The sequence below is a fragment of the Aphelocoma coerulescens genome, chromosome 1A (genome assembly GCF_041296385.1).
Source record: "Aphelocoma coerulescens isolate FSJ_1873_10779 chromosome 1A, UR_Acoe_1.0, whole genome shotgun sequence".
Lineage (NCBI taxonomy): Eukaryota > Metazoa > Chordata > Aves > Passeriformes > Corvidae > Aphelocoma > Aphelocoma coerulescens.
In genome coordinates, this window is record NC_091014.1 from 1738770 (window position 1) to 1766733 (window position 27964).

A 27964-nucleotide genomic window follows, 5' to 3' on the forward strand; every position below is an offset into this window, starting at 1 on the left:
CCCAGGGAACGGTGACATTCCCGGTGGGAACAGGGATGGGGTGGGATTTTAGGGTGCCCTATCCAGGGCCAGGAGTGGGATTCTGATCCTCCCAGGTACTTCCAGCTCAGGATTTTCCGTAATCCTGGGATTCTGACCCAAAACTGGGAGGAGGGACCCGCCCAGCCGTGGATTTGCTGCCACCTAGAGCGGGCACCGGAGCTGGAAGCTCGGGAATTCAGGGAATGCCAAGCCCTGCACCCGGGCAGGAATAACCTCACGGCACCAGGAATTGTCCGGCCGGGAAGCGGCTCTTCCCAAAAGGATCTGGGAATTCTGGCTGCCACCAAACTCCCGGCACGAGCCAAAGGCAGCCTGGGCTGTGCCAGGGGCGATCCCTCCTGTGCCCAACACCGGGAATACTGCGCCTATTCCAGGTTTCCCTGGGCAAGGAAAACATGGGAATGCTGGAGAGACTCCACCAATCCTCCACCAATTTGTGCCCAGCGACAGCAGAAATTAAAAGAAAACCAGCACCAAACGCCACCAGGAACGCAAGGAATCACTTCTGTTGTCGGGATATCTGAGCGCGGGCACAGAAATTGCGGGATACTCAAAACCTTTGGGAACATTCGAAATTCCGGTCGTGCTCCAGGCCGAGCTGCCCCTGGAGCTGCCCCCAGGTGACCTCGGGCTTGAGCCTCCCGCGATCCTGGGGACAATTCCTGCCTCCCTCCCAGCCTCTCCCGGTGTCTCCCGGGCATCCTCCCCCTTCTCGTGCCACCCCTTGGCACCATCTGAGCCGCAGATGGAGCGGAGCAGACGCTGTCTGTGGGAAACGGCGTCGGGAACACGCTCGGGGACAGCTCCAGCTGGCGCCTGCGGGGTGGCAGCGGCGGCACGGGGACATCCCGGAGCCATCTGCCACCTGCAGCCGCGGGATGCCCGCCCAGAACCGCCCCCAGGCCACGGCTGGGGGGGGCAATCCCAATCCCGGCTGTGCCCGATCCCAGGGGACGGCAGGGCCTTGCTGTGGGATCAGGGAGCGGCGGTGACGCTGGATCGGCCCCGAAGGGATGCAAATCCCCCGGGCTCCAGCCCCTCCGTGGTTGCTCTTCCCTGATCCAATCCCTCGCTCCTGCTGGAAAAGCCCCAAACCCAGGGAAGCTCGGGCTGGCCCATCCCAGGAAGCGCCCGGGGCCAGCTCGGAGCGCGCAGGGCCAGCTCGGTGGCCCTGCCATGGCACGGGTGGCCCCGGGCGCTCGTTAAGGTCCCTCCCAGCCCGAGCCATTCCAAGGTTCCAGGGCCCGGGCGGCCCCTCTGTGACATCAGCCCGGCCCGGTGGCACCGCGGGGCCCTGGGGCTGCAGGTGCCACCTCTGCTCCGGCTCTGCCGCCTGCTGCGCTGGCACCGATGGCTCTGCTGGGGCTGCTCGTCCTGCTGGGCCTGGCCGGGCCCGCGGGGGGCACCTGGGACACCTGCAGGTGAGCGGCCCCCGGGGCTGGGAGGGGGCTCGGGGACACTCGGGGCTTCCCTGGCACCGCCTGGGGACAGATGAGCCCCTCGGGGCTCCCTGGCCCTGCTGTGCCCGGGGATGGCTTTGTGCTTCCAGAGGCACCTGCGGCCTCCGGCCCATGGCGTCCGACCACAGCTCGCTGGTTCCTGACTACGATTCCCTGAATGCCAACTACGAACCCTTGGAATCTTCCGATGACACCGCGCAGGATGTGGGTGGCACCGGGGTCCATCCGGGAGCCTGGCCCGGCATCGTCAGCATCCAGGCCACGCTGGAGAACGGCACGTGGCACATGTGCTCGGGGGCCCTCATCCACCCCCAGTGGGTCCTCACGGTGGCCCACTGCTTCTTCAGGCCTGGGTAAGGACGAGCAGGGCCAGGGGTGGCCCCACAGCACGGACAGGGGCCCAGTGAGGGAAGGGAACGGGGCTGCCACATCCCGTGGCTCTGCTCCATCAAATCCGTTCTCCATCCGCTCTCCAGAGACATCTCCAGGTGGGAGGTGCTGATCGGGGCCACCGATCTCACCCAGCCGGGCCCCGAGGCCGAGCTGCGCCACATCCGGAGGCTCCTGGTGCACCAGCGCTACGTGGCCAGCGCGGCCAGGAACGACATCGCCCTGCTGGAGCTGGCGCAGCCCGTGGAGTGCAGCGACTACATCCAGCTGGGCTGCGTGCCCGACAGCTCCCTGGCAGTGCCCGAGCTGCAGAGCTGCTACATCGCGGGCTGGAGAGCCGCCCCGGGCAGCGGTCAGTGCCCGCCGGGGCCGGGGCCGGGCTCTGGGGACGCGGCCGGGCTGGCCCCGAGCAGAGCCGGGCCCGGGCCGTGCCCCGGAGCCCCGGGCAGGGCCACGGCGGGCGAGGGGCTCCGCGGGGGCACGGCCCGGCCCCGGGCGGGGGGCTCGGCCCCACAGGGCCCCGCAGGGCCCCCCGAGGGCCCGGGTGCTCAGCGCCCGCTGTGCCCGCAGCTCCCGGCCCGCGCCTGGCGCTGCAGGAGGCCAAGGTCCGGCTGATGGACGTCCAGCTGTGCAACAGCAGCCGCTGGTACGGGGGGACCCTGCACCCCCAGGACCTGTGCGCGGGGTACCCGCGGGGCGGCATCGACACCTGCCAGGTGCGAGCGTGGGCCCGGGGGCACAGGGACCCCTGAGCCCCAAACACGGCCCCATTCAACCCCCAAACCCAGCACAGGGACCCCTGAGCCCCAAACACGGCCCCATTCAACCCCCAAACCCAGCACAGGGACCCCTGAGCCCCAAACACCGCCCCATTCAACCCCCAAACCCAGCACAGGGACCCCTGAGCCCCAAACACGGCCCCATTCAACCCCCAAACCCAGCACAGGGACCCCTGAGCCCCAAACACGGCCCCATTCAACCCCCAAACCCGGCACAGGGACCCCTGAGCCCCTGACATGGCCCCATTCAACCCCCAAACCCAGCACAGGGACCCCTGAGCCCCTGACATGGCCCACCCTGTCCTCTATCCCCTCCCTTCCCTTCCTGTGGCCCTTCCCTTCCCCATCCACGGGTTCCTGTTGTGGATCCCATCCTATTCCTGCCCTTCCCCACCCCTGGGTCCCTGCCCGGTGTCCCCTTGTCCCCAAGGCCTGGCGCTGTGCCCACACAGCCCACCCAGTGCTCCCAGTAGCCCCGAGGTGTGGCTGTGAGTCCGGAGCAGCCCCTGACCCCTCTCTCCCGGCACAGGGGGACAGCGGGGGTCCCCTGGTCTGCAAGGACAACGTCGGTGACTACTTCTGGCTCGTGGGATTGGCCAGCTGGGGCAGAGGCTGTGCCGGGGCCAAGCGACCTGGGATCTTCATCTCCACCCAGCACTTCCACACCTGGATCCAGGTCCAGATGGGATTGCTCCCGCCAGAAGCAGATCTTCCTCCTCCAGAGCCCATCCCAACCCCGGCCCCTCCTCCAGCAGAGCCAGAGCCGGACTACGACTTGAGCAACCTGGAGAATCCGGAGGAATCGGAGGATTTCACGGTCGTTTCATTCCAACTACAGATCCTGGGGAAATTCCTGAACCTGCTGCTGGAGCTCCTGCAGTTCCTGAAGGGAGAGAAAGCCTGAGCAGCGGGATGAGCTGATCCCGTTCTGGCAACCATTCCGTGCTGGGGCCGTGGCTGTGGTGCCAAAGGCAGCCCCGGTGCCCGGCGCTGCCGTGTCCTGCTCCTGCTCCTGCCCTGAGCCCACCTCGGCGGTGAATTCAGTTTGTTCTTGAAATAGAGTTCTTCCTGTTCCCAGTTATGCGCCTTTTCAGCCCAGCTCTGTGCGCAGCAAGGCCGGGATAAGCCGGGACCATGGGCGGGGCTGGCTCCTGGGCTGGGGCAGAGGAGCGGCAGCCGGGGAGGGCCGGGCCGGGCAGGACGGGGCAGTGCCCGGGCTCCTGTGGGCTGTGCCCGGTGGCTGCTGCAGCCCCTGCATCCCCTCCCGATGAGCTGGGAGCACGGCTGGGACGGGCTGAAAGCTCCCTCTGGGCCAGCAGCAGAACCCACCCCGAGGGGCCGTCCCTGCTCGGGGCCACCGGGAGCTCCGGGGGGCGGCAGAGCGACCTGGGGGGCTCCGGAAAGATCCCGAAACTCACGGGATGGCAGCGCCCCGCGGGGAAACTGCCCGCCCTGGGGAGGCACTGCCCGTGCCTGCCTGGATTTCGGGATGTCACCTCCAGGGCTGCGGGCTTGGGCCACGAGCAGCACCCCTGGGCGGCCCGAGGATGAGCAGCCCCAGCGCAGGAGCGCCTCAGGAGCGCGGCCACCACTGCGGGTCCGGGCTGGGACCGCCGCCCCGCCCCCCGGGGTGGCCGCTGTGCTCGGACCGCGCGGTTTCAGCCAATTTTTCTGCCTTGGCCGCGTTTATTGTGTCCTTCCCTTCGGAGCGGGTCTCTGACCGCAGAACCGCTCGCACGCTGTTGGTGCGGGGTCGGTTCCTGCCGCTGCTTCGCCCCAAACCGGCACAGCCGGGCAGGCGGAGAGAGCGAGAAACTTCTCCGGCCCAGGTTCCCCCGGCAGAGCCTCAGGTGTCCCATTCCCGGGAAAAGCAATGTAGGCACTGAGAGCAACGGGAATGGGAGCAGCTGGAGCTGCAGTCCCGGGGTCCCGAGGGAGCCTGAGCTGCTGCTGCTGCCGCCCAGGGGTGTCCCCTCTGTCCCCAGGCCCTGCCCCTGAGCTGCCGGGACCCCCATCCCCCTCCGCCCGCTGTAGGGGCAGGGTCAGGCTCTGCTCCGTGGGCCCAGCAGTGGCACCAGAGGAACGGGCAGGGACCGATCCCGGGAAGTTCCGCCTGGACGGGAGCCAGAACTTCTTTCCTGGGCAGCGACCCAGCCCTGAGCAGAGACCAGAGAGGGGTGGAGCCTCCTCTCTGGGGATATTCCTGACCTGTCCAGAGGCAATCCTGTGCTCTGGGATGCCCCTCCTGGGGTGCCCCTTCCCAGCTGCCCCATCCCGACATCCCGTGCCTGGGCACGGCCGCTCGGGCGCCGCGCGGGACTACAACTCCCAGCATGCCCCGCGGCCACGTGACCGCCATACACATCACGTGACCCGCTCTACCACTGCCGGGACCGCCCCGGGGCCACGGGGACACCGCAAGGACACAGCGGGGACACCCCGGGACACCCCGGGACACCCCGGGACACGCGGGGACACCCTCAGGGCAGCGCCATGGCGCCGCAGGGCCGGGAGCACCCCTGGGTGCTGCTGCTGCTGCTGCTGCTGCTGCCGCCCGTGCGCGCCGCGGCCGCCGCCCGCCCCAGCTTCGTGGTGGTGCTGGCGGACGATCTGGGCTTCGGGGACCTGGGCAGCTACGGGCACCCCTCGTCCGCCACCCCGCACCTGGACCGGCTGGCGGCCCGCGGGCTGCGCTTCACCGACTTCTACAGCAGCGCCGCCGTCTGCAGCCCGTCCCGGTACGGCCCCCGCGGGAGGAACGGGGAGACGAAGCTGCGGTGGGACGGGAGGGACCGGGAGGAGGATGGATCCTCCGTGTCCCGGGAGGGATGGGGCGGATAAAGCCGCGGGGTAGACGGGCGGTGATGAATCTTCCGTGTCCCGGGATGGGAGGAGGATGAACGCGCCTTGTCCCGGGAGAGGTGGGGGGACAAACCTGCGGTGTCCCGGGAGAGATGGGGGGACAAACCTGCGGTATCCCGGGAGAGATGGGGGGACAAACCTGCGGTGTCCCGGGAGGGACGGGGGGACAAACCTGCGGTGTCCCGGGAAGGATGGGGGGACAAACCTGCGGTGTCCCGGGAAGGATGGGCGGTGATGGACTTGCGGTATCCCGGGAGAGGTGGGGGGACAAACCTGCGGTGTCCCGGGAGGGACGGGGGGACAAACCTGTGGTGTCCCGGGAAGGATGGGCGGTGATGGACCTGCGGTGTCCCGGGAGGGACGGGGGGACAAACCTGCGGTGTCCCGGGAGAGGTGAGGGGACAAACCTGCGGTGTCCCGGGATAGACAGGGGCATGAAGCTGCCAATGTCCCGGGAAAGACGGGGGAATAAACCTGCCGTGTGCCGGGAGAAACGGGAGGAGGGTAAACCCGTCGTGTCCCGGGAAAGACGGGGTGATAAACCCGCGGTATCCCGGGATATCCCCCTTGACCGCCGTATCCCGGGGAAAACGGGCGGAGGATAAACCCGCGGTGTCCCGGGAAAGACGGGATGCAGATAAACCCGCCGTGTCCCGGGATGTCCCCCTGACCCCCGTGTCCCCGCTCCCTGCAGGGCCGCCCTGCTGACGGGCCGCTTCCCGGTGCGCTCCGGGATCTATCCCGGCGTGTTCGACCCGGGCTCGCGGGGAGGGCTCCCGCTCGCCGAGGTCACCGTCGCCGAGCTGCTGAAGGCTCAGGGCTACGCCACGGCCATGGTTGGCAAGTGGCACCTGGGCTTTGGCATCAACGGCTCCTTCCTGCCCGTGCACCAGGGATTCGATCACTTCCTGGGAGTGCCCTATTCCCATGACCAGGTGAGAGCCTCCGGCTGCGTGGGGTCCTCGGTCCTGCGCGGAGGGGGTTGGGTGGGAGCAGCGCGGTCCTGGGCGCGGTTTTAGGGTGGGCAGAGTCCTCTGGGAGGGGTTTCCAGCGGGGAGAGGCCGCTGTGGGACTTCGCCCGTCTCCCTTTTCTTCCCTGTGCTGCGCCAGAGCTCGAATCCCAAATATTCCGTGTTCTCCAGGGCCCCTGCCAGAACCTGACCTGCTTCCCACCCGACACCAAGTGCTTTGGGACCTGTGACCAGGGCGTGGTGCCGCTGCCGCTGCTCTGGAACCAGACCATCATCCAGCAGCCCGTCTCCTTCCCCGACCTCGTGCCCCTCTACAACAAATTCTCCCGGGATTTCATCGCCGACTGCGCCCGCCGAGGCCTCCCCTTCCTGCTCTACTACGCTTCCCACGTAGGAGAGAGAGAGCGGGGATTTTCCGGGCGCTTGGGAAGGGAAGGGTTGGGAAATGGGGAGTGGGAAGGGAAGAGGGAAGGGAAAAGGGAAAGGAGCCTGAGTCCCATGCAGAGAACAAGGAAGCATCTCTGCTCCTGCCACCCCAAAATCTGCTCCTGCATGACCTGGCGTTGCTATTCCCACACAAAACCAGATCTTATTGGGATAAAGCTTTCAGGCTGCTTCTTTCTGGAGCTTCTCCCTCTTCCCCGTGCCATCCCCAGGGCAAACTTCCCACTCTGGAGCTCCCCACCCTCTCCTGGAGCTCAGCTACGTTGTGCCACCGCTGAGACTCGGGGACAAGTCTCCTCTCAGCTGATGCCTTTTGTCACCTCTCTGCACGTCCTGCCTGGGGTTGCTGCCTGTCCCTGCCTGTCCCAGCAGCAGCTGCAGCTCCAGGGGGGTTGATCCCGGTGTTCCCTGCCCTTTCCCAGCACACCCACTACCCCCAGTTTGCCAGCCGGGAGTTCGCGGGGCAGACGCGGCGGGGCCCCTTTGGGGACGCCCTGGCCGAGTTCGATGGCTCCGTGGGACAGCTCGTGCAGGCCCTGCAGGAACACGGCCTGGAAAACTCCACCCTGGTGTTCTTCACCTCGGACAACGGGTGAGGGGCTGGTTTGGGGCGGGGGAACTGGGATGGGGCAGTGCCAAGCGACCCCAGTGAGGCGCGAGGTGGGCGCTGCTCTGGAGGGGGCACGGGGCGTGACCTCTGTGTTCCTGTGACTCAGAAACCTCCCAGGGTTTGGGCCAGCAGCGTGACCCCCCCGGTTCCCTGTGTGAGTGGTGACTCTGCCCTGCCCGGCTGTCTCACCCTGCCCCTCCGGCCGAGCAGGGTGGCAGAGTCACCCTGGCACCTTGTCCCCGCCCCCTTGGTGGCACCAGGGAGGGGACGGCGCGGCCCTGGCACCTGATGGCAGCCGGTTCTCGTCCCCAGCCCCTCCACCCTGCGCATGGCACGCGGAGGCAGCGCCGGCCACCTCAAGTGTGGCAAGGGCACGACCTACGAAGGTGGCATGAGGGAGCCGGCGGTGGCTTATTGGCCAGGCAGGATCGCTCCAGGTGAGCCAGGCAGGGCTGGCCCAGCCCCTCGGACACATCCCGGGACGAAGAGGGGCAGGGGTGGCAGTGGGATGAGCTGCTTGGACTTCTCCCTGTGGCAGGAGTGACCCACGAGCTGGCCAGTACCCTGGACATCCTGCCCACCCTGAGCGCCCTGGCCGGAGCTGCCCTTCCCAAGGTGGCCCTGGATGGCTTCGACCTGAGCCCGCTGCTCTTTGGCTCGGGGAAGGTGAGTTTGGAGCTGGGGCACAGATCCTTGGATCGGGGCAGATCCAGGGGCTGGCGGCTTTTGGCTCCTGCCAAGTGTGCCCAGCTGTGCCCAGCTGTGCCCAGCTGTGCCCAGCCGCCAGGGCGCTGCTGTCCATCAGCTCCAGCCCTATTCCAGCTGTAGGATCGGGGCTCCTGGGGGGGTCTCAGCCTGGTCCTGCCCTCCCTGGGGGCTGCCCAGCTGAGCTGAGCCCTGCTGTCCCCCCAGAGCCCTCGCCAGGCCGTGTTCTTCTACCCTCCATCCCCCGAACCCCTGCACGGCCCCTTCGCCGTCCGCCTGGGCAAGTACAAGGCCCATTACTTCACCCAAGGTCGGTGCTGCCCCCTCCCCAGCTCCTCTGGGGGCTCTGGGAAGGGCTCCTGCTGCCCAGAGCTCCGGGAGAAGGGTCTGAGCTCACCCAGGGGTTGTTTGCAGGTTCCTTCCACAGCGGCACCACCCCAGACCAGGCGTGCCACGGGCTGACCCCGCTGACCCCGCACCAGCCCCCGCTGCTCTTCGACCTGGAGTCGGACCCCGCTGAGAACTACGACCTGCTGCAGGGCAAGGTGGGCCCGGAGGTGCTGCAGGTGCTCAGGGACATCACCCTGCAGAAGGTGCTGCTGGAGCAGCGCCTGGAGTTCGGGGAGAGCCAGATCAAGAAGGGCCGGGACCCCTCGCTGCAGCCCTGCTGTGCCCCCAACTGCAGCCCCAAACCCTCCTGCTGCCGCTGCTCCCAGCCCGGGGCTGCCCCGCACTGACTGACAGCCCAAACATCCCTGCCCCAGCCCCAGCATCGGCCTCGGGGACCCCTCGGACTCACGGGGCAGCAAAGGGGGTCGGGGAGAGCCCAAACTCTGCTGGGAGTGCAGGCAGAGCTCTGTGCTCCGTGGGGAACATTCCAGGTGAGGCTTTGGACAGGATCCCAACTCGCTCCAGCAGGGACCACGTGCGGGGCAGCTTCTCCAGAGCAGCCAGAAGAGCTCTTTGGAGCAGAGGGAGCGTCCCGGACCCGGCGATCCCGGCTGGGCCCACGGTGGGAGCAGAGCCGGGGCTGCAGCTCCAGCGCTGCCGGGGCCGAGGGCACAGCGGGCGGAGGGGGATGGGGGTCCCGGCAGCTCAGGGGCAGGGCCTGGGGACAGAGGGGACACCCCTGGGCGGCAGCAGCAGCAGCTCAGGCTCCCTCGGGACCCCGGGACTGCAGCTCCAGCTGCTCCCATTCCCGTTGCTCTCAGTGCCTAAATTGCTTTTCCCGGGAATGGGACACCTGAGGCTCTGCCAGGGGAACCTGGGCCGGAGAAGTTTCTCGCTCTCTCCACCTGCCAGGCCCATCCTCTCCTCTCCACCCCGTGGGTCCCCCCAAATCCAGGCCCAACCCTGCTCCTTTTCCCTCCCAACTCCCAAATTTTCCCATCCTTGTTTTGCCCGGGAGACTGCATTGGGCTGAAAATGTGCTTAATGAGTGTCCTCATGTGGGCCACAGGAATCATTTTTTTTGGTAGCTGGGAGTGTCCAGGACCCAGATGGGGCTCTCCCTTCCACGGAAAAGGGCATTATTTCCATCAGGATAGGACGTGGTAGGGCAGAGCTGCCGTTGTCACAGGCTTCCCATGGAAATCACTGCTTTGTCTTACATTTTTTTCTTACTAAGATTGCTGCAAATAATTGTTTGATCCCTCATCTCATGGCTGCTTCCAGTAAATTCCAATTTTCAACCCCTGATCCTTGCCTTTCGTGCTTCCGGCTGCAGTGGGAAGGGGAAGGAGCACTGACCTGGGGAATCCTAAACCACCCCATAACCCCCGCAGTGGGGAAAACATCTTTATTCCGAGGATTAAACCAACTTCAGCACCCGTGTGGGCTCAGGGCAGCAGCGTGGGCAGGACACGGCAGGGCCGGGCACCGGGGCTGCCTTCACCCCACAGCCACGGCCCCACCTGGGACTGGTTGTGACCCACCACAGCCACAACTGGACCTGCTCTGCCCCTCTGCTCAACCCGTCCTGTTCTTGAGGACCTCCAACATCTCCTGCAGCTTCTCAAGGACATTCATCAGGGTGAGATTTGGGAAGGAAATGACGGTGTCTGGCTCCGGTTCTGGTGGCTCCGTGGGGGTCAGGGTGGGCTTTGGTGCTTCTGCCAGGCTCAGGCCGGTCTGGGCACAGATCCAGGTGTGGAAGTGCTGGGTGGAGGTGAAGATCCCGGGCCTCCTGGCCCTGGCACAGCCTCTGCCCCAGCTGGCCACTCCCATAAGCCAGAAGTAGTCACCGACGTTGTCCTTGCAGACCAGGGGACCCCCGCTGTCCCCCTGTGCCGGGAGAGAGGGGTCAGGGGTTGCTGCCAGCTCTGGGCTGGCTCCTCTCTCCCAGCCCCTGCCAGATCCACGTTCCCAGCATGGAAAGGCTCTGCTGGAGCCTCCAGACTCTCGGATGGGAGTGGGATGGGGGCCTGTTAAGTTTGGGCTCTGTCTCATCTCTGCACAGTGCCCAGGGATGGAGAGAATGGATATTCCAGAATATCCAGGTCTGGGGCTACTGGGAGCACTGGGTGGGCTGTGTGGGCACAGCACCAGGCCTTGGGGACATGGGGACACCGGGCAGGGACCCAGGGGTGGGGAAGGGCAGGAATAGGATGGGATCCACAACAGGAACCCGTGGATGGGGAAGGGAAGGGCCACAGGAGGGGAAGGGAGGGGATAGAGGACAGGGTGGGCCATGTCAGGGGCTCAGGGGTCCCTGTGCCGGGTTTGGGGGTTGAATGGGGCCGTGTTTGGGGCTCAGGGGTCCCTGTGCTGGGTTTGGGGGTTGAATGGGGCCGTGTTTGGGGCTCAGGGGTCCCTGTGCTGGGTTTGGGGGTTGAATGGGGCCGTGTTTGGGGCTCAGGGGTCCCTGTGCCCCCGGGCCCACGCCCGCACCTGGCAGGTGTCGATGCCGCCCCGCGGGTACCCCGCGCACAGGTCCTGGGGGTGCAGGGTCCCCCCGTACCAGCGGCTGCTGTTGCACAGCTGGACGTCCATCAGCCGGACCTTGGCCTCCTGCAGCGCCAGGCGCGGGCCGGGAGCTGCGGGCACAGCGGGCGCTGAGCACCCGGGCCCTCGGGGGGCCCTGCGGGGCCCTGTGGGGCCGAGCCCCCCGCCCGGGGCCGGGCCGTGCCCCCGCGGAGCCCCTCGCCCGCCGTGGCCCTGCCCGGGGCTCCGGGGCACGGCCCGGGCCCGGCTCTGCTCGGGGCCAGCCCGGCCGCGTCCCCAGAGCCCGGCCCCGGCCCCGGCGGGCACTGACCGCTGCCCGGGGCGGCTCTCCAGCCCGCGATGTAGCAGCTCTGCAGCTCGGGCACTGCCAGGGAGCTGTCGGGCACGCAGCCCAGCTGGATGTAGTCGCTGCACTCCACGGGCTGCGCCAGCTCCAGCAGGGCGATGTCGTTCCTCTGCGAGTCGTCGTCGTAGTCCTGGTGCACCAGGATCCTCTTGACCTGGAACACCTCGGCCTCGGGGCCCGGCTGGGTGAGATCGGTGGCCCCGATCACCACCTTCCACTCGAGGACACTCCTGGCAGGGACGCTGAGAGTGGCAGGGAGCAGAGCCAGGGGCTGCGGCAGCCCAGCAATTCCCAGCCCTCTGCTTCCCACAGCAGCGAGGGAAAACAGGAATGGAGCGGCACGTGGTGGTGCAGACCGGGCACCTGACCCTGCTGTGGGGACACCCCTGGCCCTGCTCTGGGGACACCCCTGGCCCTGCTGTGGGGACACCCCTGACCCTGCTGTGGGGACACCCCTGACTGTACTGTGGGGACACCCCTGGCCCTGCTCTGGGGACACCCCTGGCCCTGCTGTGGGGACACCCCTGGCCCTGCTCTGGAGACACCCCTGACCTGGCTGTGGGGACACCCCTGACCTGGCTGTGGGGCCGCCCCTGGCCCTGCTCCTCCTTACCCGGCCCCGATGAAGCAGTGGGCAGCTGTGAGCACCCAGCGATGGCCGATGAGGGCCCCCGCACAAATGTGCCACGTGCCGTTCTCCAGGGTGATCTGGATGCTGGCAATGCCAGGCCAGGCCCCTGGCTGGACATCAAGGGTGCTGCCGTTGGCAGAATCCGAGGATCTGTACTCGGGAATCGCGGAGCTTTCATCCAAAACCATGGGCCGGAGGCCGCAGGTGCCTCTGGAAGCACAAAGCCATCCCCGGGCACAGCAGGGCCAGGGAGCCCCGAGGGGCTCATCTGTCCCCAGGCGGTGCCAGGGAAGCCCCGAGTGTCCCCGAGCCCCCTCCCAGCCCCGGGGGCCGCTCACCTGCAGGTGTCCCAGGTGCCCCCCGCGGGCCCGGCCAGGCCCAGCAGGACGAGCAGCCCCAGCAGAGCCATCGGTGCCAGCGCAGCAGGCGGCAGAGCCGGAGCAGAGGTGGCACCTGCAGCCCCAGGGCCCCGCGGTGCCACCGGGCCGGGCTGATGTCACAGAGGGGCCGGTTCCACGGGCGGGGCACGGCGGCCTCGGGTGGGGGAGAGGGGCAGCACAGAGGAGCCCTGGAATGGGTCGGGGTGGAAGGGACTGGAACAATCCCGCTGGAGCAGAGGGAGCGTCCCGGACCCGGCGATCCCGGCTGGGCCCAGGGTGGGAGCAGAGCCGGGGCTGCAGCTCCAGCGCTGCCGGGGCCGAGGGCACAGCGGGCGGAGGGGGATGGGGGTCCCGGCAGCTCAGGGGCAGGGCCTGGGGACAGAGGGGACACCCCTGGGCGGCAGCAGCAGCAGCTCAGGCTCCCTCGGGACCCCGGGACTGCAGCTCCAGCTGCTCCCATTCCCGTTCCTCTCAGTGCCTACATTGCTTTTCCCGGGAATGGGACACCTGAGGCTCTGCCGGGGGAACCTGGGCCGGAGAAGTTTCTCGCTCTCTCCGCCTGCCCGGCTGTGCCGGTTTGGGGCGAAGCAGCGGCAGGAACCGACCCCGCACCAACAGCGTGCGAGCGGTTCTGCGGTCAGAGACCCGCTCCGACGGGAAGGACACAATAAACGCGGCCAAGGCAGAAAAATTGGCTGAAACCGCGCGGTCCGAGCACGGCGGCCACCCCGTGGGGCGGGGCGGCGGTCCCAGCCCGGACCCGCAGTGGTGGCCGCGCTCCTGAGGCGCTCCTGCGCTGGGGCTGCTCATCCTCGGGCCGCCCAGGGGTGCTGCTCGTGGCCCAAGCCCGCAGCCCTGGAGGTGACATCCCGAAATCCAGGCAGGCACGGGCAGTGCCTCCCCAGGGCGGGCAGTTTCCCCGCGGGGCGCTGCCATCCCGTGAGTTTCGGGATCTTTCCGGAGCCCTCCAGGTCGCTCTGCCGCCCCCCGGAGCTCCCGGTGGCCCCGAGCAGGGACGGCCCCTCGGGGTGGGTTCTGCTGCTGGCCCAGAGGGAGCTTTCAGCCCGTCCCAGCCGTGCTCCCAGCTCATCGGGAGGGGATGCAGGGGCTGCAGCAGCCACCGGGCACAGCCCACAGGAGCCCGGGCACTGCCCCGTCCTGCCCGGCCCGGCCCTCCCCGGCTGCCGCTCCTCTGCCCCAGCCCAGGAGCCAGCCCCGCCCATGGTCCCGGCTTATCCCGGCCTTGCTGCGCACAGAGCTGGGCTGAAAAGGCGGATAACTGGGAACAGGAAGAACTCTATTTCAAGAACAAACTGAATTCACCGCCGGGGTGGGCTCAGGGCAGGAGCAGGAGCAGGACACGGCAGCGCCGGGCACCGGGGCTGCCTTTGGCACCACAGCCACGGCCCCAGCACGGAATGGTTGTGCCCCTCTGCAGCCAGACCTGGACCTGCTCTGCCCCTCTGCTCAATCCATTTTGTCCCTTAGGAACTCCAGGAACTCCTGCAGATTCCCAAAGAATCTTTGCAGGATGACTTTTGGGAAGGAAATTGTTATAAACGTGTCCGGTTCCGGTTCTGGTTCTGGTTCTGGTTCTGGTTCTGGTTCCGGGATCGGTTCTGGTTCTGGGATCGGTTCTGGTTCCGGGATCGGTACCGGTATCCGTACCGGTTCCGGTTTGGGTTCAGGCTCTGGTTCTGGTTCTGGTGCCACATCGTCTGGCTCCTCGTTGATGGCCGGGGTCGGAGCTGGCTTTGCTGGCGGAGCCTCTGTTTCCGGCGGGAGCAATCCCATCTGGACCTGGATCCAGGTGTGGAAGTGCTGGGTGGAGATGAAGATCCCAGGTCGCTTGGCCCCGGCACAGCCTCTGCCCCAGCTGGCCAATCCCACGAGCCAGAAGTAGTCACCGACGTTGTCCTTGCAGACCAGGGGACCCCCGCTGTCCCCCTGTGCCGGGAGAGAGGGGTCAGGGGCTGCTCCGGGCTCCCAGCCACACCTCGGGGCTACTGGGAGCACTGGGTGGGCTGTGTGGGCACAGCGCCAGGCCTTGGGGACAAGGGGACACCGGGCAGGGACCCAGGGGTGGGGAAGGGCAGGAATAGGATGGGATCCACAACAGGAACCCGTGGATGGGGAAGGGAAGGGCCACAGGAGGGGAAGGGAGGGGATAGAGGACAGGGTGGGCCATGTCAGGGGCTCAGGGGTCCCTGTGCTGGGTTTGGGGGTTGAATGGGGCGGTGTTTGGGGCTCAGGGGTCCCTGTGCTGGGTTTGGGGGTTGAATGGGGCCGTGTTTGGGGCTCAGGGGTCCCTGTGCTGGGTTTGGGGGTTGAATGGGGCCGTGTTTGGGGCTCAGGGGTCCCTGTGCCGGGTTTGGGGGTTGAATGGGGCCGTGTTTGGGGCTCAGGGGTCCCTGTGCCGGGTTTGGGGGTTGAATGGGACCGTGTTTGGGGCTCAGGGGTCCCTGTGCCGGGTTTGGGGGTTGAATGGGGCCGTGTTTGGGGCTCAGGGGTCCCTGTGCTGGGTTTGGGGGTTGAATGGGGCCGTGTTTGGGGCTCAGGGGTCCCTGTGCCCCTGGGCCCACGCTCGCACCTGGCAGGTGTCGATGCCGCCCCGCGGGTACCCCGCGCACAGGTCCTGGGGGTGCAGGGTCCCCCCGTACCAGCGGCTGCTGTTGCACAGCTGGACGTCCATCAGCCGGACCTTGGCCTCCTGCAGCACCGCGTGCGGGGTCACAGCTGCGGGCACAGCGGGCGCTGAGCACCTGGCACCTCCCCGGGCTGAGCCCCTCGCCCGGGGCCGGGCCGTGCCCCTGTTCCGCCGTGGCCCTGCCCGGGGCTCCGGGGCACGGCCCAGGCCCGGCTCTGCCAGGCCACAGCTCCTGTGGCTTTGGCCTCTGCCCTGGGCCAGGCCGGCCGTGTCCCCGTGCACCCAACTCAGCCCCGGCCCCGGCGGGCACTGACCGCTGCCCGGGGCGGCTCTCCAGCCCGCGATGTAGCAGGTTTTCAGCTTGGGCACTGCCAGGGAGCTGTCGGGCACGCAGGCCAGCTGGATGTAGTCGCTGCACTCCACGGGCTGCGCCAGCTCCAGCAGGGCGATGTCGTTCCTCTGCGAGTCGTCGTCGTAGTCCTGGTGCACCAGGACCCTCTCGATGCGGCGCCGCTTGGCCTCGGGGCCCGGCTGGGTGAGATCGGTGGCCCCGATCAGCACCCTCCACGTGGAGGTATCCCTGAGGAGCAGGTGGAAAAGGATTTGATGGAGCGGAGCCACGGGATGTGGCAGCCCCGTTCCCTTCCCTCACTGGGCCCCTGGCCCTGCTGTGGGGCCACCCCTGGCCCTGCTCTGGGCACACCCCTGGCCCTGCTGTGGGGCCACCCCTGGCCCTGCTCGTCCTTACCCAGGCCTGAAGAAGCAGTGGGCCACCGTGAGGACCCACTGGGGGTGGATGAGGGCCCCCGAGCACATGTGCCACGTGCCGTTCTCCAGCGTGGCCTGGATGCTGACGATGCCGGGCCAGGTCCCTGAAGGGACACCGGGGCCACCCACGACGAGGGAAGTGCCATCGGAAGACCCCAAGGTTCCGTAGTCACCGTCTGAGGGGTCGTAGTCAGGAACCAGCGAGCTGTGGTCGAAGGCCAAGGGCCGGAGGCCGCAGGTGCCTCTGGAAGCACAAAGCCATCCCCGGGCACAGCAGGGCCAGGGAGCCCCGAGGGGCTCATCTGTCCCCAGGCGGTGCCAGGGAAGCCCCGAGTGTCCCCGAGCCCCCTCCCAGCCCCGGGGGCCGCTCACCTGCAGGTGTCCCAGGTGCCCCCCGCGGGCCCGGCCAGGCCCAGCAGGACGAGCAGCCCCAGCAGAGCCATCGGTGCCAGCGCAGCAGGCGGCAGAGCCGGAGCAGAGGTGGCACCTGCAGCCCCAGGGCCCCGCGGTGCCACCGGGCCGGGCTGATGTCACAGAGGGGCCGGTTCCACGGGCGGGGCACGGCGGCCTCGGGTGGGGGAGAGGGGCAGCACAGAGGAGCCCTGGAATGGGTCGGGGTGGAAGGGACTGGAACAATCCCGCTGGAGCAGAGGGAACGTCCCGGACCCGGCGATCCCGGCTGGGCCCAGGGTGGGAGCAGAGCTGGGGCTGCAGCTCCAGCGCTGCCGGGGCCGAGGGCACAGCGGGCGGAGGGGGATGGGGGTCCCGGCAGCTCAGGGGCAGGGCCTGGGGACAGAGGGGACACCCCTGGGCGGCAGCAGCAGCAGCTCAGGCTCCCTCGGGACCCCGGGACTGCAGCTCCAGCTGCTCCCATTCCCGTTCCTCTCAGTGCCTACATTGCTTTTCCCGGGAATGGGACACCTGAGGCTCTGCCGGGGGAACCTGGGCTGGAGAAGTTTCTCCCCTTCTCCACCTGCCAGGCCCATCCTCCCCTCCCTCCCTTCCCTCCACCCCTCCCTGGCTCCCCCTCGGCTTCCCCCAGACCAGGCCCAACCCCGCTCGTTTGTCCCACACATCCCGGGTTGTCCCATCCTTGTTTTGCCCGGGAGACTGAACTGCACTGATAACGTGGATGATGGGGAACAGCAGCAACTCTATTTCAAGAACAAACTGAATTCACCACCGGGGTGGGCTCAGGGCAGCAGCGTGGGCAGGACACGGCAGCGCCGGGCACCGAGGCTGCCTTTGGCACCACAGCCACGGCCCCAGCTGGGACTGCTGGAGATGCTCTGCAGCCAGAACTGGATCTGCCCTCCCTCCTGCTCAGCCCATTTTCTCCTTCAGGAACTCCAAGATCTTCTGCAGGATCCCAAGGAATCTCAGCAGGATGTCTTCGGGGAGTGAAATTGTTATAAACATGTCCGGTTCTGGTTGCAGTTCCAGTTCTGATTCTGGTTCCAGTTCTGGTTCTGGTGGCTCCTCATTAACAGTTGGGGTTGGGGTCGTGGTCAGGGTGGGGGTCGTGGTCAGGGTGGGGGACGTGGTTGGGGTGGGGGTTGGGGTCGTGGTCAGGGTGGGGGTTGGGGTCAGGGTGGGGGTTGGGGTCGTGGTCAGGTTGGGGGTTGGGGTGGGGGTTGTGGTCGGGGTGGGGGTTGGGGTCGGGGTGGGGGTTGGGGTTGTGCTTGGGGTTGGGGCTGGCTCTGGTGTTGGAGGGGCTGAGTCTCCTGAGGCCAATCCCAACTGGGCTTGGATCCATCCATGGAAGTGCTGGGTGGAGATGAAGATCCCAGGTCGCTTGGCCCCGGCACAGCCTCTGCCCCAGCTGGCCAATCCCACGAGCCAGAAGTAGTCACCGACGTTGTCCTTGCAGACCAGGGGACCCCCGCTGTCCCCCTGTGCCGGGAGAGAGGGGTCAGGGGCTGCTCCGGGCTCCCAGCCACACCTCGGGGCTACTGGGAGCACTGGGTGGGCTGTGGGGGCACAGCGCCAGGCCTTGGGGACAAGGGGACACCGGGCAGGGACCCAGGGGTGGGGAAGGGCAGGAATAGGATGGGATCCACAGCAGGAACCCGTGGATGGGGAAGGGAAGGGCCACAGGAGGGGAAGGGAGGGGATAGAGGACAGGGTGGGCCATGTCAGGGGCTCAGGGGTCCCTGTGCTGGGTTTGGGGGTTGAATGGGGCGGTGTTTGGGGCTCAGGGGTCCCTGTGCTGGGTTTGGGGGTTGAATGGGGCCGTGTTTGGGGCTCAGGGGTCCCTGTGCTGGGTTTGGGGGTTGAATGGGGCCGTGTTTGGGGCTCAGGGGTCCCTGTGCTGGGTTTGGGGGTTGAATGGGGCCGTGTTTGGGGCTCAGGGGTCCCTGTGCCGGGTTTGGGGGTTGAATGGGGCCGTGTTTGGGGCTCAGGGGTCCCTGTGCTGGGTTTGGGGGTTGAATGGGGCCGTGTTTGGGGCTCAGGGGTCCCTGTGCCGGGTTTGGGGGTTGAATGGGGCCGTGTTTGGGGCTCAGGGGTCCCTGTGCTGGGTTTGGGGGTTGAATGGGGCCGTGTTTGGGGCTCAGGGGTCCCTGTGCCGGGTTTGGGGGTTGAATGGGGCCGTGTTTGGGGCTCAGGGGTCCCTGTGCCCCTGGGCCCACGCTTGCACCTGGCAGGTGTCGATGCCGCCCCGCGGGTACCCCGCGCACAGGTCCTGGGGGTGCAGGGTCCCCCTGTACCAGCGGCTGCTGTTGCACAGCTGGACGTCCATCAGCCGGACCTTGGCCTCCTGCAGCGCCAGGCGCGGGCCGGGAGCTGCGGGCACAGCGGGCGCTGAGCACCCGGGCCCTCGGGGGGCCCTGCGGGGCCCTGTGGGGCCGAGCCCCCCGCCCGGGGCCGGGCCGTGCCCCCGCGGAGCCCCTCGCCCGCCGTGGCCCTGCCCGGGGCTCCGGGGCACGGCCCGGGCCCGGCTCTGCTCGGGGCCAGCCCGGCCGCGTCCCCAGAGCCCGGCCCCGGCCCCGGCGGGCACTGACCGCTGCCCGGGGCGGCTCTCCAGCCCGCGATGTAGCAGCTCTGCAGCTCGGGCACTGCCAGGGAGCTGTCGGGCACGCAGCCCAGCTGGATGTAGTCGCTGCACTCCACGGGCTGCGCCAGCTCCAGCAGGGCGATGTCGTTCCTGGCCGCGCTGGCCACGTAGCGCTGGTGCACCAGGAGCCTCCGGATGTGGCGCAGCTCGGCCTCGGGGCCCGGCTGGGTGAGATCGGTGGCCCCGATCAGCACCTCCCACCTGGAGATGTCTCTGGAGAGCGGATGGAGAGAGGGGTGACAGGGAGCAGAGCCACGGGATGTGGCAGCCCGGCAGCGGCCCGTGCTGTGGGGTCACCCCTGGCCCTGCTCGTCCTTACCCAGGCCTGAAGAAGCAGTGGGCCACCGTGAGGACCCACTGGGGGTGGATGAGGGCCCCCGAGCACATGTGCCACGTGCCGTTCTCCAGCGTGGCCTGGATGCTGACGATGCCGGGCCAGGTCCCTGAAGGGACACCGGGGCCGCTCTTGGTGAGGGAAGTGCCATCGGAAGACCCCGAGGCTCCGTGGTCACCGTCGGAGGGGTTGGAATCCTGAACCAGCGAGCTGTGGTCGGACGCCATGGGCCGGAGGCCGCAGGTGCCTCTGGAAGCACAAAGCCATCCCCGGGCACAGCAGGGCCAGGGAGCCCCGAGGGGCTCATCTGTCCCCAGGCGGTGCCAGGGAAGCCCCGAGTGTCCCCGAGCCCCCTCCCAGCCCCGGGGGCCGCTCACCTGCAGGTGTCCCAGGTGCCCCCCGCGGGCCCGGCCAGGCCCAGCAGGACGAGCAGCCCCAGCAGAGCCATCGGTGCCAGCGCAGCAGGCGGCAGAGCCGGAGCAGAGGTGGCACCTGCAGCCCCAGGGCCCCGCGGTGCCACCGGGCCGGGCTGATGTCACAGAGGGGCCGCCCGGGGCCCTGGAACCTTGGAATGGCTCGGGCTGGGAGGGACCTTAACGAGCGCCCGGGGCCACCCGTGCCATGGCAGGGCCACCGAGCTGGCCCCGGGCTGGTGGCACCTCCGAATTAAACACAGGGGTGCCCCCGTCAGTGATAATCCAGTTAATCTTTAGCACTCTTGGTGCTTCGTTAGTTGTAGTTAATAATCATTAATGGTGGTAATATCTGTTTGGCTTGCTGGTAACCTCACAGTTGCATGACGGCGTTAATTACCACTAATATTAATACCTCGCTTTCTTAATAAATGGAATAATATGTATTTATAATTTATTAATGATTTATTTATAATTTACTTATATTTTTATAATTCACTTATAATTTATTTATAATTTTTTATAGTTTTTTATGATTTATTTATAATTTATTTATAATTTATTTATATTTCTATAATTTTTAATAATTTATTTATATTTTTATAATTTATTTATAATTTTTATAGTTTTTTATGATTTATTTATAATTTATTTATAATTTATTTATATTTCTATAATTTTTAATAATTTATTTATATTTTTTATAATTTATTTATAATTTTTATAGTTTTTTATGATTTATTTATAATTTATTTATAATTTATTTATATTTCTATAATTTTTAATAATTTATTTATATTTTTTATAATTTATTTAGAATTTTTTATAGTTTTTTATGATTTATTTATAATTTATTTATAATTTATTTATATTTTTATAATTTTTTAGAATTTATTTATATTTTTTATAATTTATTTATATTTTTTTGGAATTTTTTAGAATTTTTTTAGAATTTATTTATATTTTTTATAATTTAGAATTTTTCAGAATTTTTTAGAATTTTTTTAGAATTTATTTATACTTTATTTATAATTTTTTAGAATTTTTTAGAATTTTTTAGAATTTTTTTAGAATTTATTTATACTTTATTTATAATTTTTTATAATTTATTTATAATTTTTTATAATTTATTTATAATTTTTTATAATTTATTTATACTTTATTTATAATTTATTTGTTAATATCGATCCATATTATTGCTAATCATTTGTGTTAATTGTATTACTATAGTCCTATTGCTCCCAATACGTTGTTGCTATTAGTTTGTATCGCCACTGATATTTGCATTTTAATTATTAATTATAGTAGTACATTAGGATCACTAACAGGAATTCGTATTCTTACTATTAATTTATGTTCTTCTTATTAGTCTGTTTATTATTATTAGTCTATTTATATTCTTCTTCTTGTATATATAATATATAATATATATAATATATATAATATATATAATATATACAAATAAATAATATATATAATATATATTATATATAATATATATTATATATAATATATATTATATATATTATATATATTATATATATTATATATATTATATATATATTATTTATATTCTTATTATTACCACTAATATGACTCTATTAATTGCCACTTTTACTATTACATTGTGACAATCAATAGCAATATTAATACTAATAATCTGAATTTTTACCAATACTTTTATTATGTGATAGCACCACTGATATTATTATTAATTATTACTAATGCCGGCTGTATTTTATATCACTGTGAGATTGGGCACTGAGAGTTATTAATAACAAGAGTAATTTATAGTCATTTTAATAAATTTATGGCAAAACAAAGGCACCGATCCTTGTAGTAGATGGAAAGACATTTAAGAGTGTTTTGTTCTATTTTAATGCCATTATTGTAATATAATATAATATAATATAATATAATATAATATAATATAATATAATATTAATATAATATAATATAATATAATATAATATAATATAATATAATATAATATAATATAATATAATATAATATAATATAATATAAATATTGTCTCATATAATATCCCTTTATATTTTTATTATATTAAATTGCATATTGTAATATAATGTAATATAACATAATGTAATATAATGTAATATAACATAATGTAATATAATATAATATAATATAATATAATATAATATAATATAATATAATATAAATATTGTATCATATAATATCCCTTTATATTTTTATATTATTAAAATTATTCTGTTAAACGTATTGTATTAAATTTATTATACTAAATTTTATTATCCTATTTATATTATTTTATTTTATATTATTACATCACGTATTAAGATCCATTTTCTATATAATATAAATAGCCTATAGCATAAAATATTTCTTAATACCCTTCATACGGCATAAAATTATTTGCACACGGTATAAAACCACCGCACTTTTAATGCATTAAAATACAAACCCAGAATCGGCGGCGCCGGAATCTTGTAGGGAATACATCAATAAAAACGGCGTCGAACCTTTCCCCGTGCGTTCTGCTGCGGGCGGGGACGGGCACGGAAACATCTGGATGGGGCACGGAAACATCTGGATGGGGCACAGCCGGGGCACAGCTGGCAGGGAGGGAGCCCGGTGAGTCACAGCTGGCAGGGGCACAGCTGGCAGGGACGGAGCCAGGTGAGTCACAGCTGGCAGGGGCACAGCTGGCAGGGACGGAGCCAGGTGAGTCACAGCTGGCAGGGGCACAGCTGGCAGGGACGGAGCCAGGTGAGTCACAGCTGGCAGGGGCACAGCTGGCAGGGGCACAGCTGGACGCGGCCCAGCCGGGCAGAGGCGGGGCCGGGGCGGAGCAGGAGCGCTCCGGGGTGGGTGAGGCACATCTGGCCGGGCAGAGGCGGGGCCGGGGAGGAGCAGGAGCGCTCCGGGGTGGGTGAGGCACATCTGGCCGGGCAGAGGCGGGGCCGGGGCGGAGCAGGAGCGCTCCGGGGTGGGTGAGGCACATCTGGCCGGGCAGAGGCGGGGCCGGGGCGGAGCGCGGCACGGGCGGGCGGCAGCCGGAGGCACGGTGAGGGGCAGGGTGAGGGGCACGGTGAGGGGCACGGTGAGGGGCAGGGTGAGGGGCACGGTGAGGGGCGCGGGGCCGGGCCGGGGGCTGCCGGGGCTCCGAGCATCCCGGGGGCCGGGGCACTGCCCACCGCGCTGCCCTACACCCACCCCCGCCCCCTGCCCTAGAGATGCCTCAGTGCCCTGCCCTATACCCTCTACCTGCCCAGCTCACTGCCCCATAAGCCCTCCAGCCCCCTGCCCTATACCTGCCCAGCCCCCAGCCTCAAACCTCCCTGCCCTATACCCTCTACCTGCCCAACTCTCTGCCCCATAAGCCCTCCAGCCCCCAGCCTCATAAACCACCCCGCCCCTGCCCTATAGATGTCCCAGCCCCTTGCCCTGTAGCTGCCCCTCCCCCCAGCCCCATAGCCCCCCCTGCCCTCCACCTGCCCAGCCCCCAGCCCCATAACCCCCCTGCTCACACCGGCTGTGGAGGGTTGGATGCCCCCGGGGTCCCTCCCTCGCCATGGGGGGGGAGGAGGGGGGGCTGTGTTTGGGGTGACCCCAGGGTTTTGGGGTGACCCCAGGGTTTTGGGGTGCCCCGCAGCTGAGGGCGCCGTGCCCGCGTCCCCCGGGAGCTGCCCGGGTGCCGGCAGGATGGCGCTGGTCCCCGTCGTGGCGCTCTGGGCTCTGTGCCCCCTCCTCGCCGGGGCAGGTACCCACCGGCAGCGGGGTGGGGGGTCCGGCCAGAGCCCCCCCTCCCCGGGGACCCCCTTCCCACCCCCCTTTCCCTCCCTGCACGGAGCCCACGGCGCGGGGACCCCTCGGGCGGGGGCGGGGGGGCCCTTCCCGGCAGGGCGGTGACTCACGGGGCGGCTCCTTGGCACCACCGAGCCCTCGGCCCGGCACGGCCCCGCTGCCACCATCTCTGTCCCCAGGGATGTCCCCCCGTCCCCAACCGCGCCTCCAACACCCGCCATCCATCAGAGCCCCCTTCTCCCGGCGCTGTCCCCTCTGTCCCCCTGTATGCCATCCCTGGGTGACCCCGCGGTGTCCCCTCCCAGACCAGCCCCCTGTCACCGTCACGGTCACCGCGGCCACCGGCGAGGACGCCTGCCTGCCCTGCGGCACCCAGCCCTGGGGTGACCTGCGCGGGGTCACCCTGAGCTGCACCCACCAGGCTGGCGGCCACCGCCCCGTCCCCGTCCTCAGCCACCGCCTGGGCTGGCACTCGCCGCCCACCGCGCCGGGCTGGCAGCCGCCCGTGCAGCCCGACAGCCGCTTTAGGGGCAGGGTCGCCTTCTGCGCCGCGGGGACGGGGGACGCCGGCGTGTCCCTGCTGCTGAGGAACCTCAGCGATCCCGATTTCGGGAATTACTCCTGCTACGCCTCCCGCGCCGCGGCTCCGCAGCTCCTCTGCTCCCTGGTGCTGCTGCCCGCGGTGGCAGGTGAGTGCCGGGGGTGGCACCGGCCCGTTTGGGGTCCCCCTCATTCCCTGCTGTGTCCAGCCTTGTCCCCCATCTGGGTGCTGCCCGGTGCGTTCCACCCCCCCCCTCCCAGCAATTTGGGGGGCCCCCCCATCCCATGCCGCATCTGTCACCCCCTCCAGCCCTGTCCCCGTCCGGGTGCTGCCCGGTGCCCCCCACTCTGCACCTCGTGGCATTTTGGGGTCCCCACATCCCCTGTGTGTCCATCCCTGTCCCCATCTGGGTGGTGCCCCCCACTCTGCGCCCCCTGGCAATTTGGGGTTCCCCCCATTCCCTGGTGCATCTGTCACCTGCCCCAGCCCTGTCCCCACCTGGGTGGTGCCAGGTGCCCCCCCAGCAATTTGGGGGTTCCCCCCATTCCCTGATGCCTTTGTCACCCCCTTCAGCCCTGTCCCCATCTGGGTGGTGCCCCCCACTCTGCACCCCTTGGCGATTTGGGGTTCCCCCCATTCCCTGGTGCATCTGTCACCTGCCCCAGCCCTGTCCCCATCTGGGTGGTGCCCGGTGCCCCCCCAGCAATTTGGGGGTTCCCCCATTTCCTGATGCGTTTGTCACCCCTTCAGCCCTGTCCCCATCTGGGTGGTGCCCCCCACTCTGCACCCCTTGGCAATTTGGGGTTCCCCCTATTCCCTGGTGCATCTGTCACCTGCCCCAGCCCTGTCCCCATCTGGGTGGTGCCCGGTGCCCCCCCAGCCCCCCCCAGCAATTTGGGGGTTCCCCCCATTTCCTGATGCGTTTGTCACCCCCTTCAGCCCTGTCCCCCTCTGGGTGGTGCCCCCCACTCTGCGCCCCCTGGCAATTTGGGGTTCCCCCATTCCCTGGTGCATCTGTCACCTGCCCTAGCCCTGTCCCCATCTGGGTGGTGCCCGGTGCCCCCCACTCTGCACCCCTTGGCAATTTGGGGTTCCCCCCATTCCCTGGTGCATCTGTCACCTGCCCTAGCCCTGTCCCCATCTGGGTGGTGCCCGGTGCCCCCCGCTCTGCCCCTCAGGGGTTTCCCAGCCTGGCCCGGGACAGGGAGCGTGGGGAGGGCTCCGGGTCGTGCCCCACGTGCCGGTGTCCCCCCGCAGAGGTCCCAAAGGCCGCGGAACCGGACATGATCCTGGTGGTTTGTGTCCTCACGGCCGCCTTCACCGCCGTGGCCATCGGGGTGCTCGTGTGTGCCCACTGCCGGGGGCGCTGCTGGGGGCGCAGAGGTGGGTGTGGGGGGCACAGAGGGGGGTGCTGGGGGGCACAGAGGGTGCTGGGGGGCACAAGGGTGGGTGGCACAAGTGGGTGCTGTGGGATGGGAGCAGTTGGAGACCCCCTGGTCCAACTGGGGGTGGGATTTGGTGTGGGGAGGGGTTTTCCAGCTCCTTTGTGGGGTGGGGTGGGATGGGATGAACGAGGATGAGGAGGGAATGGGATGCATGCAGATGGGGGTGGGATGAAGGTGGGGATGAAGACGGGACAATGGGGATGACGATGGTGACAGGATGAGGACAGGGACAGGGACAGGGACAGGGACAGGGACAGGGACAGGGACAGGGACGGGAGCAGCTCCGTGTGGGGCCAGCGGTGCCCCACGGCCTCGTCTCACCGCCCCCCTCAGCGCGGGGCCCAGCCCGGGAGCCCGGAGCCGTGGCTGGAGGGGAAGAAGGAGAGGTGGCCCTGGGTGACCTGAAGAGTCTCAGCACCTGAGGCCACCCCTGGCCAGGCCCGCGTGTGACACCGGCACAGGACACGGCCCCAAACGTGGGGACAGGGCTGGGGCGATGCTCTGGGGCGGGGCTGCAGGCGCGGGGCGAGGGGAGGGGGGGCGCAGGATGGGTTTGGGGCGGGGGGCTCTGCTCGGACCCCGAGGGACGGGCAGGGGGCAGCTCACGGTCCCCCCACCCTCCAGGGGACCCCAAACCTCGGGGTCCCACGGCTGGGGGGGACAAATCCTCAGATCCCAAATAAAGAGCGACGCTCCGGAGCGGGAGTGAACCCCCTTCCCACCCGCGAGGGGACAGGGGCTCGGGGGGTGGGATGTGGGGTACGGGTGGGTGTCCCCATTTAGGGACGGGCTGTGGGGTCCCGGGGGTGTCCCCATTTAGGGACGGGCTGTGGGGTCCCGGGGATGTTCCCGTTTAGGGACAGGCTGTGGGGTCCCGGGGATGTTCCCATTTAGGGACGGGCTGTGGGGTCCCGGGGATGTTCCCGTTTAGGGACAGGCTGTGGGGTCCCGGGGATGTTCCCATTTAGGGACGGGCTGTGGGGTCCCGGGGGTGTTCCCATTTAGGGACGGGCTGTGGGGTCCCGGGAGTGTCCCCGTTTAGGGACGGGCTGTGGGGTCCCGGGGGTGTCCCCATTTAGGGACGGGCTGTGGGGGAAACGCCCGGATTTGGTGGGAGTTTTTCGGGAATTCTTTGGGAATTCTTGGGAAACACCCAGAGCTGGTGGGAGTTTTTTGGGAATTTTTGGGAGACGTCCAGATCTGGTGGGAGTTTTCTGGGAATATTTTTGGGAATTCTAGGGAAACACCCAGAGCTGGTGGGGGTTTTTCGGGAATTTTTTGGGGAATTCTTGGGAAACACCCAGAGCTGGTGGGAGTTTTTTGGGAATTTTTGGGGAATTCTTGGGAAACACCCACACCTGGTGGGAGTCTTGGGGAATTTTTTGGGGGTTTTATCGGGAATTTTTGGTAAACGCCCAGATCTGGTGAGAGTTTTTTGGGAATTGGTTTTTTTTTTTGGGGGGGGGGGGGGGGGTTTGGGCTATTTTGGGAATTTTTTGGCAAACACCCAGATCTGGTGGGTGTTTTTTGGGAATTCCTGGGCCTTTTTGGGAACCACGTCGATCCAACGGGGGGGACACCCAAGCCCGGCACCCATGGACACCTTCCCCTTCCTTGTAGGGGCGGAAACTCCTCTGCGGAGGAGAGACCCCCCCGAGACCCCGTGCGTTGTCTGAGGGGTCTCTCTGGAGCATCTCGGGGGTCCTGGGGGCTCCTTCCAGCAGCATCCCAAGGAAATGACTCCGGGCGGTGGGAGCGGGGCTGGGCAGTGGCTCTAAAAACACCCTAAAAAACACCGAGGGGATTTTTGGTTTTGGTTCCTCTGTCCGAAGCTCTCGTCTTCCTCTGGAAAGGGCCGTGCCAGGTTCTGCTCCCAGGGGGTTTTCCGGAGAAAATAAATGATTAAAGGTGGGATAACAATAAATGGAATCCTAGCTGTGGGTTGGGGTGCTGGCACCAGGTGACGGCGTGGTGGGACGAGGTGGCAGCTCTTGTCTCTGCCCACACCAGCCAAGGTAGCCGAACCGTGATGCGGCAAAACAGGGCCAAATTCACCCCAAAAAATGGGATGTAAAGGTTGGATCCTCGGGAAGGATTCCTCGTGTCCCAGGGCTCAGCAAAGCTTCCCAGTTTCAGCAGCAGAGGGGAAGGGACGGGCTTTGGGCTCCCACCGCCCGCGGTCGGAGGGGTCACCGAGGATGCAGCGTCAGCAGCGGGGCGTTTGGGGCTGATTTCAGCAGATTCGGGCCACAGACTCAGCCACGTGCTGTCAGCAAAAGCCCGAACCGCCTCAGCTGGCCACGGCTCGGGGATGAGGAGCGTCCCGTGTCCCTGCTGTCCCTCGTGTCCCTTCAAGGACTGAAATCAGTTACGCATTGTAGCCATGATGATAGAATTCAACAACCTCTC

General features: G+C 63.7%; 5 protein-coding genes and 1 pseudogene across 5 annotated transcripts; 3 read left to right on the forward strand and 3 right to left on the reverse strand.

Annotated features, from left to right (window-relative positions):
* The first annotated feature begins 1309 nt into the window (after positions 1-1309).
* LOC138104509 (acrosin-like) lies at positions 1310-3697 on the forward strand. The gene is made up of 5 exons (XM_069003805.1): positions 1310-1463; positions 1592-1855; positions 1979-2244; positions 2463-2608; positions 3201-3697. The coding sequence occupies exons 1-5, from the start codon at positions 1393-1395 to the stop codon at positions 3573-3575; spliced, it is 1122 nt and encodes a 373-aa protein (XP_068859906.1). The 5' UTR covers positions 1310-1392; the 3' UTR covers positions 3576-3697.
* Positions 3698-5051: 1354 nt separating this feature from the next.
* ARSA (arylsulfatase A) lies at positions 5052-9961 on the forward strand. The gene is made up of 8 exons (XM_069033611.1): positions 5052-5409; positions 6228-6468; positions 6676-6894; positions 7371-7540; positions 7871-7995; positions 8097-8224; positions 8471-8573; positions 8678-9961. The coding sequence occupies exons 1-8, from the start codon at positions 5165-5167 to the stop codon at positions 8998-9000; spliced, it is 1554 nt and encodes a 517-aa protein (XP_068889712.1). The 5' UTR covers positions 5052-5164; the 3' UTR covers positions 9001-9961.
* A 270-nt stretch (positions 9962-10231) lies between these two features.
* Positions 10232-12652, reverse strand: LOC138104451 (acrosin-like). The gene is made up of 5 exons (XM_069003753.1): positions 12522-12652; positions 12166-12393; positions 11517-11782; positions 11153-11298; positions 10232-10546 (listed from the first exon to the last, which is right to left on the reverse strand). The coding sequence occupies exons 1-5, from the start codon at positions 12590-12592 to the stop codon at positions 10232-10234; spliced, it is 1026 nt and encodes a 341-aa protein (XP_068859854.1). The 5' UTR covers positions 12593-12652.
* Positions 12653-14030: 1378 nt separating this feature from the next.
* LOC138104510 (acrosin-like) lies at positions 14031-16481 on the reverse strand. Its single transcript, XM_069003806.1, has 5 exons — positions 16351-16481; positions 15959-16222; positions 15525-15790; positions 15154-15299; positions 14031-14510 (listed from the first exon to the last, which is right to left on the reverse strand). Exons 1-5 carry the CDS (start codon positions 16419-16421, stop codon positions 14031-14033), a joined length of 1227 nt encoding a protein of 408 aa, XP_068859907.1. The 5' UTR covers positions 16422-16481.
* Positions 16482-17504: 1023 nt separating this feature from the next.
* LOC138104511 (acrosin-like) lies at positions 17505-19942 on the reverse strand (annotated as a pseudogene).
* A 2857-nt stretch (positions 19943-22799) lies between these two features.
* Positions 22800-26042, forward strand: LOC138104513 (uncharacterized). The gene is made up of 5 exons (XM_069003807.1): positions 22800-22829; positions 23418-23525; positions 23875-24258; positions 25368-25493; positions 25889-26042. Exons 2-5 carry the CDS (start codon positions 23468-23470, stop codon positions 25975-25977), a joined length of 657 nt encoding a protein of 218 aa, XP_068859908.1. The 5' UTR covers positions 22800-22829; positions 23418-23467; the 3' UTR covers positions 25978-26042.
* Positions 26043-27964: the final 1922 nt, after the last annotated feature.

Bases quoted from the DNA above. Each gene is read 5' to 3' on its own strand.
- LOC138104509 (XM_069003805.1), top strand. From the start codon at position 1,393: ATGGCTCTGCTGGGGCTGCTCGTCCTGCTGGGCCTGGCCGGGCCCGCG. The intron at 1,464-1,591 runs GTGAGCGGCCCC...TTGTGCTTCCAG, and splicing joins GGCACCTGGGACACCTGCAG to AGGCACCTGCGGCCTCCGGC. The intron at 2,245-2,462 runs GTCAGTGCCCGC...CTGTGCCCGCAG, and splicing joins GAGAGCCGCCCCGGGCAGCG to CTCCCGGCCCGCGCCTGGCG.
- ARSA (XM_069033611.1), top strand. From the start codon at position 5,165: ATGGCGCCGCAGGGCCGGGAGCACCCCTGGGTGCTGCTGCTGCTGCTG. The intron at 6,895-7,370 runs GTAGGAGAGAGA...GCCCTTTCCCAG, and splicing joins TGCTCTACTACGCTTCCCAC to CACACCCACTACCCCCAGTT. The intron at 8,574-8,677 runs GTCGGTGCTGCC...GGTTGTTTGCAG, and splicing joins GGCCCATTACTTCACCCAAG to GTTCCTTCCACAGCGGCACC.
- LOC138104451 (XM_069003753.1), bottom strand. From the start codon at position 12,592: ATGGCTCTGCTGGGGCTGCTCGTCCTGCTGGGCCTGGCCGGGCCCGCG. The intron at 11,783-12,165 runs GTAAGGAGGAGC...CGTCCCTGCCAG, and splicing joins CACTGCTTCATCGGGGCCGG to GAGTGTCCTCGAGTGGAAGG. The intron at 11,299-11,516 runs GTCAGTGCCCGC...CTGTGCCCGCAG, and splicing joins GAGAGCCGCCCCGGGCAGCG to CTCCCGGCCCGCGCCTGGCG.
- LOC138104510 (XM_069003806.1), bottom strand. From the start codon at position 16,421: ATGGCTCTGCTGGGGCTGCTCGTCCTGCTGGGCCTGGCCGGGCCCGCG. The intron at 15,791-15,958 runs GTAAGGACGAGC...CCTGCTCCTCAG, and splicing joins CACTGCTTCTTCAGGCCTGG to GGATACCTCCACGTGGAGGG. The intron at 14,511-15,153 runs GTGCGAGCGTGG...CTCCCGGCACAG, and splicing joins GCGGCATCGACACCTGCCAG to GGGGACAGCGGGGGTCCCCT.
- LOC138104513 (XM_069003807.1), top strand. From the start codon at position 23,468: ATGGCGCTGGTCCCCGTCGTGGCGCTCTGGGCTCTGTGCCCCCTCCTC. The intron at 23,526-23,874 runs GTACCCACCGGC...GTCCCCTCCCAG, and splicing joins CCCCCTCCTCGCCGGGGCAG to ACCAGCCCCCTGTCACCGTC. The intron at 25,494-25,888 runs GTGGGTGTGGGG...CGCCCCCCTCAG, and splicing joins GCGCTGCTGGGGGCGCAGAG to CGCGGGGCCCAGCCCGGGAG.